This window comes from Sciurus vulgaris (genome assembly GCF_902686455.1).
Source record: "Sciurus vulgaris genome assembly, chromosome: 2".
NCBI lineage: Eukaryota > Metazoa > Chordata > Mammalia > Rodentia > Sciuridae > Sciurus > Sciurus vulgaris.
Genome location: NC_136462.1, coordinates 98950489 through 98972646, shown reverse-complemented (window position 1 = coordinate 98972646; position 22158 = coordinate 98950489). Strand labels below are relative to the sequence as shown.

The window sequence follows — 22158 nt, the reverse complement described above, 5'->3', positions numbered from 1 at the left end:
GACTTCTTTCACTTATTATATTCTCAGTTTGTATCCATTTTTTTGCAAATGACAATTTCATTTTTCTTTATGATTGAATAAAACTCCCCACTTGATAATTCTTTATTTTTTCCTAGTTGTAGATGGACAACAAAAATATATAATTTTTTTTTTTTGTGGTGCTGAGGATTGAACCCAGTGCCTCACACATGCAAGCAAGTGCTCCACCACTGAGCCACAACCCCAGCCCCTGATAATTCTTTTAAACAGTATTTAAAATACTAAGAATTTTTTTTTATTTGTGCCACATAGAATTTATTGCAATAGATTTCACAGGAGTCAAAACTCTGTTTAAAATATTTAGAGAAAGACATTTTGAGCCATACCTCAGTCTTGGTGGGAGGATATCTTAACATTTTTTCAAAATAAAGAATGTCCTCAAGATTACTGTAAAGATAAAACTTGTATCTAGTCTACTTTTTTTGTTTTTTTTTTTTTTTTTTTGCGGTACTGGGGATCGAACTCAGGGCCTTGTGCCTGCGAGGCAAGCACTCTACCAGCTGAGCTATCTCCCCAGCCCCTCTAGTCTACTTTAATACATCGCATACACAAAGAGAAGATAATGGGGAAATGATGGTCAATATAATTGTTAAAGTTTTGTTACACAAAATACTTTAAGTACTCATGCAACTTGATGATTAGAAGGAATAGACATTTTAACATGAAGGGAATTTAGAACTCTGTCAATTTTTTTTTCTTTTTCTTTTTTTAATTAAAAAAATCATAAATTTACATAGGGCAATGTTGTTTGATTCATTGTTATTTTTTTCCCTCCCCCCCCACCCCTCCCACTCCTCTTTTCCCTCTATACAGTCCTTTCTTCCTCCATTCTTACCACCCTCCTTATCCCTAACCCTAAACCTAACCCTAACCCTAACGCTAACCCCTCCTACCCCCCATTATATGTCCTCATCCGCTTATCAGCGAGATCATTCGTCTTTTAGTTTTTTGAGATTGGCTTATCTCACTTAGCATGATATCCTCCAATTTCATCCATTTGCCTGCAAATGTCATAATTTTATCATTCTTTATGGCAGAGTAATATTCCATTGTATACATATATGCCACAGTTTCTTTATCCATTCATCAACTAAAGGGCATCTAGGTTGGTTCCACAATCTGGCTATAGTGAATTGAGCAGCTATGAACATTGATGTGGCTGTATCTCTGTAGTATGCTGATTTTAAGTCCTTTGGGTATAGGCCAAGGAGTGGGATAGCTGGGTCAAATGGTGGTTCCATTCCAAGCTTTCTGAGGAATCTCCATACTGCATTCCAGAGTGGCTGCACTAATTTGCAACCCCACCAGCAATGTATGAGTGTACCTTTTTCCCCACATCCTCTCCAACACCTATTGTTGCCTGTGTTCTTAATAATTGCCATTCTAATGGGGTGAGATGAAATCTTAGGGTAGTTTTGATTTGCATTTCTCTTACTACTAGAGATGTTGAACATTTTTCATATATCTGTTGATTGCTTGTACATCTTCTGTGAAGTGTCTGTTCATTTCCTTAGCCCATTCGTTGATTGGATTATTTGTATTCTTGGTGTAGAGTTTTTTGAGTTCTTTATAGATTCTGGAAATTAGCGCTCTATCTGAAGTATGAGTGGTAAAGATATTCTCCCACTCTGTAGGCTCTGTCTTCACATTACTGATAGTTTGCTTTGTTGAGAGAAAGCTTTTTAGTTTGAATCTATCCCAGTTGTTGATTCTTGCTTTTATTTCTTGTGCTATGGGAATCCTGTTAAGGAAGTCTGATCCTAAGCCAACAAGTTGAAGGTTTGGACCTACTTTTTCTTCTATAAGATGCAGGGTCTCTGGTCTGATTCCGAGGTCCTTGATCCATTTTGAGTTGAGTTTTGTGCAGGGTGAGAGATAGGGGTTTAATTTCATTCTGTTGCATATGGTTTTCCAGTTTTCCCAGCACCATTTGTTGAAGAGGCTATCTTTTCTCCATTGCATATTTTTGGCACCTTTATCTAGTATGAGAAAATTGTATTTATTTGGGTTTGTGTCCATGTCCTCTATTCTGTACCATTGATCTACCTGTCTATTTTGGTGCCAATACCATGCTGTTTTTGTTACTTTTGCTTTGTAATAGAGCTGAAGATCTGGTATTGCGATACCCCCTGCTTCGCTCTTTCTACTGAGGTTTGCTTTAGCTATTCTGGGTTTCTTATTCTTCCAGATGAATTTCATAATTGCTTGCTCTATTTCTATAAGGTACATCATTGGGATTTTAATTGGAACTGCATTGAATCTGTATAGCACTTTTTTTAGTATGGCCATTTTGGCAATATTAATTCTGCCTATCCAAGAACATGGGAGATCTTTCCATCTTCTAAGGTGTTCTTTAATTTCTTTCTTTAGTGTTCTGTAGTTCTCATTGTAGAGGTCTTTCACCTCTTTTGTGAGATTGATTCCCAAGTATTTTATTTTATTTTTTTTGATGCTATTGTGAATGGGGTAGTTTTCCTAATTTCTCTTTCTGAAGATTCATTACTTATGTATAAAAATACATTGGATTTATGAACATTGATCTTGTAACCTGCTACTTTACTGAATTCACGTATGAGTTCTAAGAGTTTTCTGGTGGAATTTCCAGGTTCCTCTAAATATATAATCATGTCATCAGCGAACAGGGATAGTTTGAGTTCCTCTTTTCCAATTCGTATCCCTTTAATTTCTTTGGTTTGTCTAATTGCTCTGGCCAGAGTCTCAAGAACGATGTTGAATAGAAGTGGTGAAAGAGGGCATCCCTGCCTTGTTCCAGTTTTTAGGGGGAATGCTTTCAGTTTTTCACCATTTAGAATGATATTGGCCATGGACTTAGCGTAGATGGCCTTTACAATGTTAAGGAATGTTCCCACTACCCCAATTTTTTCTAGTGTTTTGAGCATGAAGTCATGCTGTATTTTATCGAATGCTTTTTCTGCATCTATTGAAATAATCATGTGATTCTTAACTTTTAGTCTGTTTATATGGTGGATGACATTTATTGATTTCCAGATGTTGAACCAACCTTGCATCCCTGGGATAAAACCCACTTGATCGTGGTGCACTATCTTTTTAATATATTTTTGTATGCGATTTGCTAAAATTTTGAGAATTTTTGCATCAATGTTCATTAAGGATATTGGTCTGAAATTTTCTTTCCTTGAAGTGTCTCTGTCTGGTCTATCGTCAATTAAAGAAATGTAAATTTGCGATATAATTAAAGAAGCTTGCAATATTGTCATGACTTATCACATAAAAATATCACTTCAGTGCCAGGTGTAGTGGTGCATGCCTGTAATCCCAGCAGATCCTGAAGCTGAGGCAGGAGGATGTAGAGTTCAAAGCCAGCCTTGAAATTTAGCAAGGCCCTAGGCAACTAAGTGAGACCCTGTCTCTAAATAAAATACAAAATAGGTCTGGGGATGTGGCTCAGTGGGGAGCACCCCTGGGTTCAATCCCCAGTCCAAAAAAAATCACTTTAGTGATCCTCTGAAATTCTTCTTTTTGATCGTTTTAAATATAACACTATGAAATAGTTATATCCTATTTTTGTTGTAATTTTAAAGAAATAACTCCAAAATAGTATCATTTGTTTAAGATCCTTGCAAGTTTTATAAATAACAAATTCCTTTAGAAGAAAATAATAGTTTGCTGTCATTTTTTCTTCCTAAAGAAACAAGGTCCAACTAATCCAATGCTATTTCATCTTGTTCGCGATGTCAAACAGGTAAGAGATTGTTTTTGAAAATGTTATTTAAAAAATATCATTTCTACCTTGTGTGTTCCCAAAAAAGTATATAAATATGTTTTTAAAACAGCAATAAAATGACAGCTGTTTGGACAAGATAAAATTAGTGCTAAATTTATGATAAAAGTAAGGTGCATAATATATCAAACCAAGGAAAAAGGAAGTTTATGAAATTAAGAAGTTTCCTGAGCTTCTGGTTATATAAGGTACAATGTGTTGAACTTCATAATGCTTTTGGTCCATAAAAGAAAAATCATTGATAAAATGTGTCAGTTTTCTCTGTGTTCATCATAAATTTGTTCACTAGAAATTTGTCCTAATATAAAGGTCATAGAATATGGAAATTGAGAGATACACTAAGTGATGATCTTCATGAGTGGGGGAAAAAAACAGTGAAATGCTCTCACCTTTTTAATGATTTGGTACTGGTAGTAACTGAATACACTGTTACGTGGGTTTAAACCCATTGTGTAGTGACTAAATTGATTCACTGTTACTCTTCTTGTCACTATTAGGATTTTCTGTTAATTGTTTTAAATGGTTTCATCAACATTTTTATAGCCATTTAAATTATTGGTGTCTAGCGTAATTTTATTTTCCTTTTTGAAACAGTACTCATTACATTAAGTAAAACATTTTTAAGTTTCTAAACGAATATATTTTCTAAAATTCCTCCTTCTTTTGAACTGTTACTACACTATTGAAAAAGCCAAAAACTTTTTTTTTTTTTTTGGGTGCTGGGGATCAAACTCAGTGCCTCGTGCTTACAAGGCAAGCACTCTACCAACTGAGCTATCTCCCCAGCCCCAAAAAACTTCGAAACAGAAATGTCATTTTTGGTTTTAACTTTGTATAGTTTGTAACTTATATAATACTAAACTTGTATTCCATAGGAAGAACTTAAACCTTATTATATCTAAGAAATTTTGCTTTAAGCTGATTTTTTGCATGAGCTTTTCTTTATAACTCTATTGAAGTGTATTTTGCAACATGATAAAAATCTATTCACTTCGTGTGTGCATCTGACTTAGTATTTTTAGAATTGTATACTAACTGCCACAGTCTAATTTGAGAGCATTATAATACTTCAAAAAGTGACCCTGTACTTATTGTCAGTCACTCATATTCCTGTTCCTTTTCTACTCCTCACCTCTGCCTCCTCCTTACATAATTATTAGTGTAAGGATTTGCGTATTTTTGGGCAGTTCTCATTGATTTGATTTTTTTTTTTTTTCTTTTGGTAATTAAAGCTCCCCTCTCACAAAGTTTGAATAACTTTCAGACCAGGAGTTAGTAAAACACATTTGCATTATAATTTCCTTATATGGGTCAGGAAAAAGAAATACAGAACCGGTTGGGGAATGGGGAGCCTAGCCCAGTGGTACAGCATGTTTTTGACATGTGGAAGGCCCTTGTTCAATCCCCAGCACCAAAAAGTATAGTACTCAATTTTGGAAACAAATAAAAACATTGTTACATTAGTGGCTATGATAATAAACTAAATTGGTAAACAATAAAATTCAGTAATTATTTTCTGATTCATATTAATATATTGAGTTTTGTGAGCTAGAGAAATTGTTCAACATGACTTTTTTTTTTTTTTTTTTAAAGATAATTCACTTTATTTTCCTTAGTTTAAAATGTTTCCCATTAAAGTGTGAAAGTGAAGTCTTAGCTTTAAAAAGAGTGTTACAAATGTAGTTAAATCCTGGACAATGATATAAAAACTTACATAATCTTTATTAAAGCCAATTGGATTTTTATAATAAGTATTATAGCATTATTTTGTAGGAAATGCAATTTGTATGTACAGTCATGAAAACAAAACACTTGACTCTAGTAGTTCTATTGCCTCTATCTGTATTAGGGCAGCAGAGGCATCAAATTGTTACCTTCCTGCTTTAGGCCATATTCCTGTTCAAATCCACACCTTTGAGACCGTAAAACTTTGGAATCCCCTCTTCTCATAAAAGGAAATAGAGAAACAAGTCATTCTTTTCTCCTATAAAAACAGCTCCTGACAACCCTAGTTTCTTAAAACAAGTAAATGTTTCAAATTTTGGGGAGAGCACCTAGTCATAGGCATGGCATGGCAATATTGAGAAATATTATTCTATTTAATGCTTTGTTTTCAGGGAAATCTTCCTCCAGGATATAAGATCACTCTAATTGATATAGGACTTGTTATTGAATATCTCATGGGAGGAACCTACAGATGCACCTATACTCGGAAACGTTTTCGGTTAATATATAATAGTCTTGGTGGAAATAATCGGGTATGTGAAATTTGTGGGTACTTTATATACGTATTTAAAAATTAACCAGTGTGTTTTCAATTAAGAATTAGTTACATTTGAATAGTGAAAGTAACGTCTTTAAAAATATAAGATTTAAGTAAGCATAAATAGAAATTTTATGAGCTGGGCATGGTGGTACATATTAGTAGTCCTAGCTTGTTTGGAGGCTGATCACTCAAGTCAGTGATTTTGGTGGATCACTCAAGTCAGTGGGTTTGAGAACAGACTGGGCAACATAGGGAGACTCCATCTCCAAAAAACAAACAAAGCATTTTCTTTGTGTGCATACATAGATATTTGCATATATATGAAAATAGTGTTGAATTTTTATAACATCAGAATATTTAAATCTGCAAAAGCTAATGAGCTTTCATTTCAGAGGTCTGGCCGAAATACCTCCAGCAGTACTCCTCAATTGAGAAAGAGTCATGAATCTTTTGGCAATAGAGCAGATAAAAAGGAAAAAATGAGACATAATCATTTCATTAAAACAGCCCAGCCCTACAGACCAAAGGTTTGTTTGTTTATTGGTTAAAGGAAATAGGTTTATTTAGTTTACCATAGGTATGTTAATGTAAATATTATCCTTTCTTGATTTTGATTTTGTTCTTTCTTAATTACTTAGTATTATTAAATAAAAACTGTTGTTTTAGTGAGAATTATCTTTTATTTTTGGGTATTTTGTAACTTTGTGTCTATTTTCCCATACATAAATATATTCATTATGAGTTAATGTTTCTGTTACTTTTTCATATTTGTCTGTAATAACCAAATTTAAAAATTTTTAATCATTTATTCCTTTATCCTTTTTTTCCTATTTGCAAAGCTGGGTGTCTTACCTATCTAGGGCTTTAAGTATTCTAGGCAAGTGCCATACCACTGAGCTACATCCTCAGTTCTTTATTGCATTTTTATTTGATTAATATGTACAACAAATATATTATGCAAAGTTTTATTAGTTGAAATATTATGCCCTTCAGTTGTAGAAAACTTATTACAGACATTTTTGTTGAAATGGTATTTTTATAAATTGAATTAAATAAAGTTTATAAAATTTTTACTGTTTTGTTTGGGGCAGTTATAAGAAGTTGAAGAATAGAGCAAAAAATATTTTACAAAATTTTTCACTACTAATGAACTTCATATGGTTTTATTATAATGAGCCTTATAACATTTATTTTCTATTGAAGATTGATACAGCTATGGAAGAAGGAAAGAAAAAAAGAACCAAAGATGAAATTGTAGATATTGATGATCCAGAAACCAAGCGCTTTCCTTATCCACTTAATGAATTGTTAATCTGGGCTTGCCTTATGAAGAGGCAGGTCATGGCCCGGTTTTTATGGCAGCACGGTGAAGAATCAATGGCTAAAGCATTAGTTGCCTGTAAGATCTATCGTTCAATGGCCTATGAAGCAAAGCAGAGTGACCTGGTAGATGATACTTCAGAAGAACTGAAACAATATTCCAAGTAAGTGACATTTTATCATTTCAAAACATTTAAATACAAAATACAGTGTTTGGATGTTACAGTGTTATGCACTTAATGGAAGAGAGTGTATGTGTGTAATTTATTGATACAATTAAGAGAAAATTATTTTTTAAGTGTAGATATTTTTGAAAACTTGGGAAAGAAACTTTCCTGCTAATTTTGGCTTTTGTCTTTTTGTAGTGATTTTGGCCAACTGGCAGTTGAATTACTAGAGCAATCCTTCAGACAAGATGAAACCATGGCTATGAAATTACTCACTTATGAACTGAAAAATTGGAGTAATTCAACCTGCCTTAAATTAGCAGTTTCTTCAAGACTTAGACCTTTTGTAGCCCACACCTGTACACAAATGTTGTTATCTGATATGTGGATGGGAAGGCTGAACATGAGGAAAAATTCTTGGTACAAGGTATACCTTAAAAATAATTGGATTTAAAGTTTATGATTAGAAATAGAGGAATTAGACTAGATATGTGGCAAAATGCCTTGATTTGTGAGAGTGATGGTAGAGGGAGGGATAGAAAGAAGGGGAAAAGGGTGGTTGGCATTTTATCCCAAATGGCATAAATGCTCTTTTTTTCCCTCCTGTTCTTTAGTCTTGAATCTTTTTTCAGGCATATATAATTATTGCCCCTGAGAGCTAGCTGTATGAGGACAACAAATGAGGAATATTGACTTTTATACCCCTGAGCAGCCAGCCATTTAAAAGAGTTGCTGCTTTGTGAAAGGCTGATTTCCAAATTCTAAACTTTTGGACCTAGCTACTAATTTTTTCTGTTACTTTTAAAGTATATTGGATAAGTATATCCATTTACCTAGTTGATGGTTAGGAGTAAGTATATTCATATATCCAGTTTTTAAAATTAAGAATTTGGGGAAAATGGCTGGTCCTTTCAGTTTTGTCATAGTGAGATACTGCTTTAAACTTCCATTTTTATTCTCTTATATCTTTTTAAATAAGGTACAGAAAGTAGAAGGCAGAAATCAGGCAAGTAGTTTAACCACAGGCCATTATAAGTGGATAACAAATATTAATCATCTACTAAAAATAATGAAGGATTAACTAACAGAAAACTTCTTGTACAATTATAATTTCTACATGCTTTAGGATTTTGCAAGTAATATGTAGAAGTTTAGAAATAAACCTTTTTGTTTATAGAGGCACAAGCTGAGTAATCATGTTATGACATGGAATACTTGCAAAGAGATTTAAGATAAAATTAAGCACATAGGACCTTCATAATGCTTGAATTTTTTTTAAACAAAAATATATTTTCTGTATAAATTATAGCTTGATTGTATTTAAAAGACAGGTCTATAATAATTATTAAATCAGTTCAACACGCTCATTATCATAATATTCAAATGTTTTTTATTCCCTAAAACAGTTCAACCTGGGCCTCTTTAAATACAGCATATAAAAAAAATGAATTTATATTTTTCCTGTACTTCCAGGAGCAGAATGGCTAACAATCTTAAGATATTTAATGTCTCTTTGCTATTTTTAAAATATTCTTAAAAGTCATTGATTTTAAAATGCAAACTTACATGTCTTTAAAATTTTTAGGTGATATTAAGCATTTTAGTTCCACCTGCCATATTAATGCTAGAATATAAAACCAAGGCTGAAATGTCTCATATCCCACAATCTCAAGATGCTCATCAGATGACAATGGAAGATAGTGAAAACAACTTTCAAAATATAACAGAAGAGATCCCTATGGTAAGGAACAAAAAATTTGAAGTAATGTAAGTTTTTTGTGAATAAATGTACAATATATATTTTTTTAAATTTTAGGAAGTATTTAAAGAAGTAAGAATTTTGGACAGTAATGGAGGAAAGAGTGAAATGGAGATGCATATAAAATCAAAAAAGCTTCCAATCACACGAAAATTTTACGCCTTTTATCATGCACCAATTGTAAAGTTCTGGTTTAACACGGTATGTTTTAAAATTGTATTTGCATGAGTTTTTCTTTCTTTCTTTTTTTAATTTGTTTCTTTTTCTCTTGTGCTGGGGAGAACATGATGTTTTAAGAAGACATGTTTTAGGGAACCTTTGGTCTAGAGTCGCATACTAATCTTGATTTATCTTACATCATTGAAAAGTATTTCCACTTAAAGCAACAGTACATTTGGTTTTGTTTCGTCCCAGTTACCAGCATCTAGAATGATAAACACTAACAATTTTAATTCTAATTGGAAATAGAAATTTACTAAACAAATATGTGGTAACCATTGGCTTGTGGGTAACAAATACAAATCATCTACTGAAACTGATAGTAAAAGATTAACGAAAAAAAACTGATACACAATTTCTTGTGCTCTAGGATTTACAGATAATATACAAAAGTTTAGAAATGACCCTGCTTATCAGTGACTTATTTAATTATGTGCTTAGTTACGTGCTACCCTCAGCTTTTCCCTTGTTACCTGGAAAAATGGATTTTACTAGTAGATTACAGAGCATATGTCCATAGAGGTATGGGCTCAACTGTTGAAACATAGTTTATTCATTGTTTTGGTTTTCTAATTGGGGGAAGGGCAAATGAGGTCTGGAAACTTCTAGTTTATCTTCTTGCTATTATCTCTCTCTAGGGATGGATACACCTAAAGACACATGAAATTAGTTCCTACTTTTAACTAGAGTCTAGGTCTGAATAAATGAGTTTATTCTCTCCTTCCTAGGAAAACTCTTTTTATTTGTTTTTCTTTTTATTTTCATTAATTATCAGATAGTTGCCAAGTCTACAAATGGCTTTGTGCTAAGATGAATAATTGAGAATTTGTTCTTTCAACCATTGCTTTTTCATTGACACCTATACCTACTAACCTGAGACTAATTTATTTTATGTCCTTCTCAATGTGAACATTTTTGTTCTTCCCTCCTAGACACTGGTTATACAAATCTCAATTATCTAATCCCTGAATTCTGTCCTCAGAATGTAAGTTTTACATTTGCGTTCATGTCAGTGGCTACTTAAAAACAGCCAATCCAGGTGACCACAGAAATTTCTTCTTTCATATATTTTTATATATATATATATATTTTTTTTTTTTTTTTTTTTTTTTTTTTTTTTTTTTTAAAGTTGTATGTGGACACAATACCTTTATTTTATTGTCATGTGGTGCCAAGCATTGAACCCAGGGCCTCACACCTGCTAGGCAAGCACACTACTATTGAACCACAACCCCAGCCCTCTTCTTTTTGTATTGCATTTTATTTCTCCTTAGCTCAAATAATTTTTTGTGTATACACGAAAGCGTCCATAATGTTTTATTTTGTAATCAATTTTATTCATATTACTTTTGTTTCTTTTTTATTAGTTGGCATACTTAGGATTTCTGATGCTTTATACATTTGTAGTTCTTGTACAAATGGAACGGTTACCTTCAGTTCAAGAATGGATTGTTATTGCTTATATTTTTACCTATGCCATTGAGAAAGTCCGTGAGGTATGTCTTTAGTTTTTCCTACTGGTAGCTCACTATATGCATGGAAGATTTTTTGTTTTGTTTAGGGTGTGCATGTAAATATGTGTGTGTTATTTTTTAATTCAGTAGGTGTTAACATTATAGAAATATAGAACATGTTTATTTTTGCTATTCTGAAAATAATGACAAAAAATAGAAATCAGTGAATATGCTGTTCACTTAGTCACCATTATGAATACAATGATTTGTCTCTGAAACTTGGCATAGATTTTGGTTTTTTTTCCCCCTCAATGTTTATATTTATACTGTTACTCTTCAAAAGGTATTAAATGTGCATATATCTAGTTAGGTAGGTAAATTATAAATAGATTTTTCATTTTGCTCTTTTCTTGTACTGCCCTCTAAAGTGTATATATTTCACACCAAATTATTATTTAGATTTATATCCAGTTACCTGTCAGTTTCCAGATTAAATTGTAATTTTCTAACATCCTGTTTTTGAAAATAATGTTTTTTCTTTAAATAATTTTTTATACTTTGTTTAAACTCAAAACTACATAAATGTTTTATAACTTTCATAAGCATTTTTGAATTATTTCATGACTACTATACAATTAGAAGAATACATGAAATTTCAGAAATAATAAGAAGGTGGTGTATTTCTCACTTAAATATCATGGAAATTTATCTTGTTAAATAAACATACATTTTAAATATCCCTGGCTGCTGCGGCTCTTACGTTTATAAAATTTGTTTTACCAGTGTGTTTGGAAAAATTAAGTTGTTGATAAAAAAAAAATCTATTCATTAAAGAGGTTTACAAGAATTCATGAGATGTCAGTAATTCTGGTTGCTTCCAGTGACTACAGTAATTTTAAAAGAGGCAAACAGGAGACTTTTCAGTATTTGGAATTCACTGCATTTTGAAGCTGTGAATCAAAAGCTTCTTAAATTCTTATATTCATCATTTTCAAGAGAAACAGTACATGTTTTAGATAAGCTAAATAAATGCAACTACTTAAACTATTGAGTTATTTAATTTCTGCGAATAAGGCATCTTTGGAAGATACTGCCAGTATATCCCAAGTATGACTTTGATTTGATATAGAACAACTTTCCCAAAGTTTTTCACATTGTAGGTCTAGAGAACTGTGTTACAATTTAAGATTTTTAGCTTCTTAATTGGATGACATTGGTTGAGCAGATCATTTATTTATAAGATGTATTATCTCTTGCCGACTTCATATTTTGGTGATTAAATTAATTATCAATTGCCCAGATAATAAATTAAAAGCACCTTGAAACATTAAAACATGACTAAAATTCTGTTATGACATTATAATTGAATGCTGTATATGTTTGAATATGAAGAAATTCATTCAACTTTTTTGTTCTTGTTGAACCTTTAGATCTTTATGTCTGAAGCTGGGAAAATAAGTCAGAAGATTAAAGTGTGGTTTAGTGATTATTTCAATATCAGTGATACAATTGCCATAATTTCATTCTTCATTGGATTTGGACTAAGATTTGGAGCAAAGTGGAACTTTGAGAATGCATATGATAATCATGTTTTTGTGGCTGGAAGATTAATTTACTGTCTTAATATAATATTTTGGTATGTGCGTTTGCTAGATTTTCTAGCTGTAAATCAACAGGCAGGACCTTATGTAATGATGATTGGAAAAATGGTAAGTTGATATGCTTCTGCTAAATACCGCTGGGTTTTATTATTTCTTAAAAGTCATAAAAATTTGTGTTATAAAATAGTCTGATTTGAGCCAGTGAATTTCCTCATACTCCAGATCTACCATTCCTTAAGGATGTTTTATTAACCTTTGAAAAAAATATTCAGTAAAATAAGGTTAGGAAAAACCTATTTTGTGTTTTCTCAAAATGCTTTAATTTTTAAATGTTTGTTCCTAGGAATATATGGCATCATAATGAACAATTTGAACTTGTAACTTTAATCTGTATATTTCTTTTCATCTTTACTGCTATTATCTTACATCAAACCACATCATCACATACCTTCAGTAGTCTAGTGATTCTTTCCTCACAACCAGTTTGGCTTGTCTTTGATCTATATCATAACTAGAATGATTATTTTAAAATGCAAATCTGAATATGTCACTTCCCCATCTTGAAGAATTTTAATGGGTTTGCATTGCTCCAAGAGATCAGTGTGCTTAATTACAAGTCCTGCCCAATTGGACTGTTGCCCGCCTTCCTCTCTGTTTTGTTCTTTTTTTCTCTCTATCGCTCCTTTTCTGCCTGTCCTGCTCTTCCTTTTTCTTACCCTCCCTTTTAAAAATTTTGTAATAATTATAGATTCACATGGAATTGTAAGAAATAGAATCCTTTGTACCCTTTATCTTGTTTCCTCCAAAGGTAACATCTTTCTTGCATTTCTTCTAAACCTTAGATATTCTTGACCTCTTATCTGTACTCAAGTCACTTTGGCCTTTTAAAATATTCTTTTAAAGCCAGGCAGGGTGTCGCATGCCTCGAGTCACAACTACTCAGGCTTTTGGCTTAGGCGTCTCCCTCGAGTCCAGGAGTTCAAGACCAGCCTGGGCAAAATACCAAGACACTGTCTCAAAATTTTTTTTTTCTTTTTTCAACATAGCTCCTACCGGAATAGCATAGTTCAAGTTCTTTTTTCTACCTGAAACTACACTATCTTCTACATTCATACCCTTAGTGTTGTTGTTATTGTTTTTGGTTTTGACGAACCCGAGTTTATCCTTCACATTTCAGCTCCTGCACCATATTTTTCAGGGAAGGTGTTTTTGGTCCCTTCTAGCTAGATCAAGTTTATTTGCTGTATACCCTTTTGGGACATATGTTCTTTTCCTTCAGAATATTTGTCTCTGTGTCTATGTTTTAAACTGCACACTAGATTAATTTATCTTCTCTAGACTATAAACTCCTTGGGGTAGAAATCTTGTCTAGATTTGATCACCTTTCTCTAGTACTTACATAGTACCTTCACATACTATGCTCTCCTTAGTAAATGTTTGTTGGTTGGATGAATAAAGTAATTACAGGTAGGAAGAAACTACATAAAAATACTGAACATTAGCTGGGTACAGTAGTACATGTGTAATCCCAGCTATTTGGAAGGCTAAGGGAGGAGAATCTCAAGTTTGAGGCAAGCCTGGACCACTTGGCGAAACTCCGTCTCAAAAAGAAAAAGGGCTGGAACATAAGGATGTGGACTCAGTGGTGGAGTACCCAAGATTCAGTCTCCAGTACTGACTGAAATGTGTGCATGTGTGTGTGCACACACAATCTATTTTTATTTTTCTCTTATTTTTATGTTCTCACAGCTTATACATTTTAAAAATTTCAATTATTTTTAAAGAAATTTTTTAATTGTATATGGACACAATGCCTTTATTTATTTACTTCAGTGGTGCAGATTATCAAACCCAATGCCTCACATGCAAAGCAAGCACTTCATCACTGAGCCACGACCCCAGCCCCCAAAATTCCAATTACTAACTATCTTTTTTTCATTATTTCCTGTTATGTAAGACTATGCAGCAAGCATTAGGATTTTCCCTAAACTTTATGAAACCACATTTCTCTATTGTCTTGACCAACCTGTAGTTATTTTTATAATATTATAATCTAACTTGAGGAGCCTGTATTATATAAAATATTTCAGGAAATCATGAGATTTTTACCTAGCAATGTAGTATATTGATTAAATTCATGAATAGAAAATGTAGGGATTCATGGAAAGAGATAATTCTGTTGAGAATTTTCTTAAAAGTAGTGAGATGTGAGTTGCTTGATAGCATAAGATGCAAATAAAAAGATAATCTGGCTAGAATTTCCTACGTAATTAAAAGTAGCTATTTGGCAGTCAGTTGGATAGACAAGGTTTAGCCTGGATTTTCTAGGACATTGAAAACTGGGCAATCTGAACTTTTTAGAAAGTAAAAAATACAGGGAAACCATTGAAGAGTTTCTCCCCACCCCCAAAATTTGATATTTTGTACCTTTGACATACCTCCTTTCCATTTTTATTGTGACCATATATTCATTTTTTAAAATATTCAAAAATGTCCTAATAATTTTTTGATTGATTTATCATTACAGTTTGTTCATGGTAAAGTAAAAATTTATGGTAAATGTAGTTTCTTGATCTACATAGGGCTTTTCTCCCCAGTTTTTATTCATGGATGAATATTATATAACCTTAGGGTGATAATGCATTCACTTTTTTTTAGATGTAAATACTGAGAACTGTACTCCTAAGTAAATGGATATCAGTTAAAGATAGTAATTAAATTATCATTTTACTTCATTCTTTGAATTACTGCATAAAGATGTAGAAATTCATTTTGTGATTTAACAACATTTTCAATGATTTAATAGATGATAACTCAGGCTTTTTTTCAATTTTGTTGAAATTAAATTGTTACTACCCTACTTGCAAAAGTATTTGTTACCCAGACATTGGTATTATTTTTTCAACATCAATATTAATAATTCAGTTTGTTTAGGGTTTTTGACTCCTAGGACAAAGGAGCGTAGGGTTCAGAATAGGTAGGAAATAATGCCATTCTATTGAGAAATGAGCATAAGATCCTTACCAAAGGCAAGGTGCAAAAGAGATCTGTACCTCTGCTTTAAGAGTAGTGAAGGTTTAGGAAAGGATCCTTATGGAAATTGACTCCCTAAATCTACCCATATTTATACTTTTTGTTTGAAAAATCTTTGTGAACCCTGGAGATAGGCAGTCTCTAGTTTGAACCAGTAATATTGTTCATTGTAGAGATAAAGATGCTAATGACTTTCCCAGCTTCACATTTTTTTTTTTTTGGAGGTACTGGGTATCCAAGCCCTCATACATAACATTGACCCCCTCTCTCTCTCTTTTTTTTTTTTAAGTCACCTTGATGTTAAGGTTTGTGTAGTGATAAGATTTGCTTTAATGCTGTTATTAGGAATTAAAAGAAACTCCAAAAATTCTATTTCTCAATTACAGTATTAGATTTTTTTTAAATGAAAATTTTTGTTGTGTTTAAATTCCCTTGTATTTTAACAACTTTTTTTTTTTTTTTTTTTTTTTTAACAGGTGGCCAATATGTTCTACATTGTAGTGATTATGGCTCTTGTATTACTTAGTTTTGGTGTTCCTAGAAAGGCAATACTTTATCCTCATGAAGCACCATCTTGGACTCTTGCTAAAGATATAGTTTTTCATCCATACTGGATGATTTTTGGGGAAGTTTATGCATATGAAATTGATGGTAAGAATTTATCTTTACAAAATTGTTTTGGTTAATTTGTTTCAAATCAATATTATATCATAGTTATAGTGCCTATTTTTCAAAGTCAAATTTATAACCTAAGCCTCCCACAATGCATTACTTAATCCTAGGGAAAAAAATAAATTGTAAAAAAGTTCTGAATTTTTTTCAACTACAAGCAATGGAATTCTGGCCTAAATTGGCTTACACAATGAGAACAGTTAATTATTAGCTCATAGGACAGAAAGTTCGGAGCTAGAGTGATTTTTAGAGTTGATTATCATACAAATTTCCCTTAGCATTATAAGATTGTCACAAGCAACAGAAAGAAAGATGCTGTTTATCCTTGACTATCTTTAGAGGGGAAAAAATGCCTTTTACAGAAATTCCCTTTGAACCTGTGTTTTCATCTTGTTAGTTCAACTTGACTTCAGCCTTTCTATCTCTAAAAGGGTTACCAGCAAGCAGAATGATTAGCTTCTGTCAGGGTGGTTTGAATATTGGGGAGCTGGTTCAGTGGTATATGACAAAAATAATATCATTTGTGAATCTTGAAGGACTTAGAGCATGTTATACAGGGGATGACAGTTCTCAGGTTTCTGTCAAATTTGTGAGTATTGTCTCTGGGTAAGGCAAATAAATAAGTTAACTTCCACTTGTTCAATGTATTCTTAATGAAAATATTGTCTGTTGCACAGATATGTTGCCATTTTGTTTTGACTCCTATAGTAGCATAAATAATGACTTAGATAACTTGCACTGTGAACATAATGATACTGTCAGTTTTCAGGGTACTCTTCTGCTGACCTCCATATCTGAGTTGTAATCTTTATTAGTTTTCTCTTATTCCCTCTCTTAATCTTTCTCTCCCTTCTTCAGTCACTCCTCCTTTGCCTCATATCTATGTTGCTTCTTTCTCACCTGTTTTTAAGTGTTTAGGCCAGTAGCTAACCATAAAGAAGATTGTGATTAGGCTAATGGTGGCCAAATTGAAGATTGTGGTCAGTAGTCATTCTCAGATAGTTATAGTAGTTAGACTTCTACTAACCTGTTAAAATTTTGTGTTTAATGGCTTCCTGTTTGGTTCAGTGTAAGACATTTGTTGTCTTCTATTTTTCTAATGATGGTATCTCTACTTGGGCAGTTGTTATAAAGCATTGAGTATGGTTTTTGATTTCCTACATCTCTTTCTTGTGTATTTACTTCCCTTTACTAATCTGAATGGAATGGATGTTGATTTATAAAACTGCTTAAAAGTAAAAGAACTTTATCATCAGTTTACCTTTAAAGTCATTTAAAGGAATAATGTAGCCATGAGAATTTCAATGATTAAGACATTGAAAAGACAATTACTAATTTTACTTAATTAATAATTTTCTTAATACTAATTTTAAGACAGTAAATATTAATTGCTAAGTGTACTATAAGTAGTTGCATAGAAATTGTCACTAATTCATGATTAATTCTACTCCTTACCCTTCTAAATTAATTTTATGTTATTCCTTGTAACTCTCTGATAGGTATTAATGCTATTACCTCCCATGTTTGTATTTAGCTGTGTTCTGACTTCTGAAACATTGTAGGTAAGGGTAATGACAAGGAATTCAAATCTAGTCTTTATATATTTTAAAAGCACTTTAGCAACTTTTTCATTCCTCTTTTATGGGATTGTAAATTAAACAATAATTCTTGTTCTCATAAATTTACTGGTTTTGTTGTTAGTCTACAATACTTTTCCTATTTTCTTTACAGAAGTGTTATAATGTGACTCAATCCAAAAATTTTATTCTCCCTAATGGTTCTAAGGCTAAACCCTGCCTTGAAAGTAGACATAATACCTAAATATACCTTCTTGTCTGGAAGAGTGGTAGAACAGAGAACATTCACACCCCTCACAAAATCCTCTGTATTGAAATTCTTTTAAGTTGGAGTTCCTATGGCTGCCTAGCCAAAGTCCTTTGCTAGAATCTGTGAGACTGGTTTATATGTAATCAAGACTTCCTTTAAGTGAGATAAATAAGATTAAACACTGATTAATAGCAGTTACTGGCAGATAACTATATTTAAAATTCTTTTTTTTCCCCTTCCCAAAGTGTGTGCAAATGATTCCACTATCACTGAAATCTGTGGCCCTGGGACATGGCTGACTCCATTTCTTCAAGCAGTCTACCTCTTTGTACAGTATATCATTATGGTTAATCTTCTTATCGCATTTTTCAAGTAAGAATTTTATTCAGTTGCTTATGATTATGAGATCATTTGATGATATGTCATTCTACTCATTTTGAAAGAAATATATAGAATCTAAAAATTTTTATCAAGGCCTGAAGTACTCAAATCATTGAAAAATTACATATAAAGGCATGTTTTTTCAAATCAAATGAATTTTAAATTTTATTAGCTTTCAGTATATAGTTCTTCTATAAATTTGATCCTCATTTGGGATTTTTCCTGTTATCAAGGAATGCATATTCAATATAGAAAGCAGAAAGGCAAATATGAAAATTCATCTATAATTCCACTCTTTTGTGGTGGGTACTGAGGATTGAATTCAGGGGCACTCAACCGCTGAACCACATCCCTAACCCTATTTTGTATTTTATTTAGAGACAGCATTTCACTGAGTTGCTTAGTGCCTCACTGTTGCTGAGGCTGACTTTGAACTCTGGATCCTCCTGCCTCAGCCTCCCGATCAAGTGGAATTACAGATGTGTGCCACTGGGCCCAGCTAATTCCACTTTTAATATTTAGGGGTACATCTGTCTTTTTAAAATGAATATATAAACCATATTTTTTTAAAAAAATAATCTCGTTCTGTAGTGGCACATGGCCTATAATCGTAGCTACTTGGAATACTGAGGCAGGAGGATTTATGAGTTTGAAGCCAACCTTGGCAACTCAGTAAAATTCCCATCTCAAAAAGAAAAAAAAAATTCTTACATTTTCTATACTGTTTTTGAAAATTATTTTTAGTTATAGATGGACACAATACCTTTATTTGATTTATTTATTTCTGTGTGGTGCTGAGGATCAAACCCAGTGCCTCAGCACTCTACCACTGAGCTACAACCCTGACCCTTTCTGTATTATTTTTAAGTAAGTAAAATACCATGAACATTATCCCAAATTGATCAATATTCCTCTCCAATTTTTTTTTTTTTTTTTTTTTTTTTTTGCGGGGAGGGTGTTGGGAGCACAGGTACTGGGGAATGAAAGCAGAAATGCTTTACCACTAAGCTGAATCCTCAGTTTTATTTTGAGACAGGGTCTTGCTAAGTTACTGAGGCTGGTCTCAGACTTGGAATCCTTCCGCCTCAGCCTCCTGAGGAGTGCGCCACTGTGCCCGTCTAATCTATTTTTAATAACTGCATGATTCTCCATGATACAAATCATAATACTTTAAGCCAATATATTGCTCAATTAGATTGTAAGTTTTTGGTCCTAAACGCCATATTGTGATTTGAATGCTACCCAAGTATTTCTTTAAAGTGTTTTCCTAAAAGTAGAACTGTTCAGGATGTGTTTTTTTAGGTGTTTTTTTTTTTTTTTTTTTTTTTTTCCCATTTAAGTCAAAATATAGTGTATCCCTCAACTTCTTGGCAACTCTATTATTTTTATTTAGGTATTATTATTTTTTTAATGGTTACCAATTTGATAGCACATTGAAGATCTTATTTTTTGTTTTCTTTTGTTCCAGGATCTTGTGCCTTCTAGGAAGTATTCTACCCCTGAGCTATACCCACAATCCAGAAGGATCTTTTTATTTGCACTTACATAATTATTATTAAGAGTGATTATTTTCTTATGTCTTAGCCATTTATGTGTTCTTTTGCCTATTCCTCTGAGAGGTTGTTATTGATGTCTTGAACAATTGATATTTTGCCTTATATTTGTTACATGCAGTTTTCATTTACCCTTCTTTTTTTTTTTGTACCAGGGATTGAACCCAGGGGTACTTAACCACTGAGCCACATTCCCAGTCTTCCCCCCCCCCCTTTTTTTTTTTTTTTGGATACAGGTCTTACCAAGTTGCTGAGGCTGGCTTTGAACTTGCAAGCCTCCTGCCTCAGCCTCCCAAGCCACTGGGATTTACAGGCATGTGCCACTGTGTTGAGCAATTTTTCATTTACTTTTTAGTCTTGTTTATGGAAGGGTGCTTGTCCTTACTTAGTACAGAATTATAATAAAATCTTTAGTATTTAAAATTTTTAAATATGATTGACTAAGCTTGTTTTTAATCTTTGTTTTTCTAGCAATGTGTATTTACAAGTGAAGGCAATTTCCAATATTGTATGGAAGTATCAGCGTTATCATTTTATTATGGCTTATCATGAGAAACCAGTTCTGCCTCCTCCACTTATCATTCTTAGCCATGTAGTTTCTCTGTTTTGCTGTGTATGTAAAAGAAGAAAGAAAGATAAGACTTCTGATGGACCAAGTAAGTAAAACAAATTAAGGGAAATGTTTTTATCATGCAATAACACTTTGAAGGCTAAGTTGGTTTTATTTCAATACGATGCAATATTTATCATTATTGGTTAATGTTATCGTGAAGGCTTTTGTTAAATTTGCTTAACTAAAGGAACTTTTAGGTGCAATTTGATAATCTATAAAAGTAGATTTAGATCATACTCTTTTGGTGATGGCATCTCAGTTTCTTTTTATTAAAATGGTAATGTAAACTATGACACGTTAGCTGTTCTAAACCATTTTTATTGCTCTGGAAACAATAGTGGTTCTGTAAGCCACTTGAAATTAATCACTGTGTCAAATTGTGCTTGAAAATTTTTATACTCGCTTTCTGTTCCACTAGATGAGTTCTTAAATTCCTCTGGATATGGGAAGAAGAGGTAAGAGAAGGGGAATAATATAGTAGTGGGGAATTAGAAGAGAAGAACTTACCTGAAACAATTCTGCTGACATCACACCATGAATGAAGAAAAAAGAAAGGCACTTGTCTAGTGCTTTAGAAACACAGCAGTAAAAAGAGAAAAAAGTTGCACAATAATTTATAAGACTTATGAGCTAAAGTTTGAAAACCTGGTATCCCTTCACTGATTTGTTTTTGTCTTTCTTCCCTTAGAACTTTTCTTAACAGAGGAAGATCAAAAGAAACTCCATGATTTTGAAGAGCAGTGTGTTGAGATGTATTTTAATGAAAAAGATGACAAATTCCATTCTGGAAGTGAAGAGAGAATCCGTGTCACTTTTGAAAGGTTTAGATTCTACTGTTTAATTATAACTGATTATATGTCAGAATGGATTCTATTAGTTGTGTCTCTTACACCTGGTCATTGTTTATTTTGTCAAGCAAATAGCTTTGTATTATATATTGGAAAGACAGTTCAGTTCTTTACTACTTCATATAATTCAGTCAGTCTATTGTTTTTTTAATGGTGCTGGGGATTCAGCTCAAGGTCTCACACATATTAGGCAAGAGCTCTACCACTTGGGCTACATTTTTAGCCTTCTTATTACTTTTTGACTATAGTTTCAGGGTTAATACTCTTTGTTATTCAGGAGAGAAAAGTAAAACTATCTTCATTATTTTAAAACCTTTGTTTCTTTTTATTGGCTTTGCTATACTCTGGAAGCATATGGTGTTTTTATAGTTACAGTAGTGGTAATTCTTTGGATATGTAATTGCATGCCTATATTTAGGAGAGTAAATTGGGGAAAAAAAAAGCACCTCTGGAAACGTTGAATTTTCTTATGATAGCATTAGCATTGAATCCTTCTTAAACATAAGGTATGCCTTATATAAATAAATAGCCATACCTTAATTTTATAACTTACGTTTTTTGTTGTAAAACAATTCATATAAAATTTCTTTGTATTGTCATTTATTGAGACTACAAAGAGAATTTCTTCATTAATTTTTAACAT

The 22158-nt window shown here is 32.5% G+C and overlaps 1 protein-coding gene across 3 annotated transcripts in view; it reads left to right on the top strand.

Moving 5' to 3' along the window:
• TRPM7 (transient receptor potential cation channel subfamily M member 7) overlaps positions 1–22158 on the top strand; it is a 105606-nt gene that overhangs the window by 50655 nt on the left and 32793 nt on the right. For all 3 annotated transcript variants that reach the window (XM_079129875.1, XM_079129874.1, XM_079129876.1), the window contains exons 13-25: positions 3710–3763; positions 5920–6060; positions 6461–6595; positions 7272–7552; positions 7754–7982; positions 9141–9296; positions 9372–9515; positions 10901–11029; positions 12418–12696; positions 16098–16272; positions 18366–18492; positions 20526–20710; positions 21356–21488. In XM_079129875.1, the coding sequence (XP_078986001.1) occupies positions 3710–3763; positions 5920–6060; positions 6461–6595; positions 7272–7552; positions 7754–7982; positions 9141–9296; positions 9372–9515; positions 10901–11029; positions 12418–12696; positions 16098–16272; positions 18366–18492; positions 20526–20710; positions 21356–21488 (2168 nt within the window). The remainder of the gene's footprint in view (positions 1–3709; positions 3764–5919; positions 6061–6460; positions 6596–7271; positions 7553–7753; positions 7983–9140; positions 9297–9371; positions 9516–10900; positions 11030–12417; positions 12697–16097; positions 16273–18365; positions 18493–20525; positions 20711–21355; positions 21489–22158) is intronic.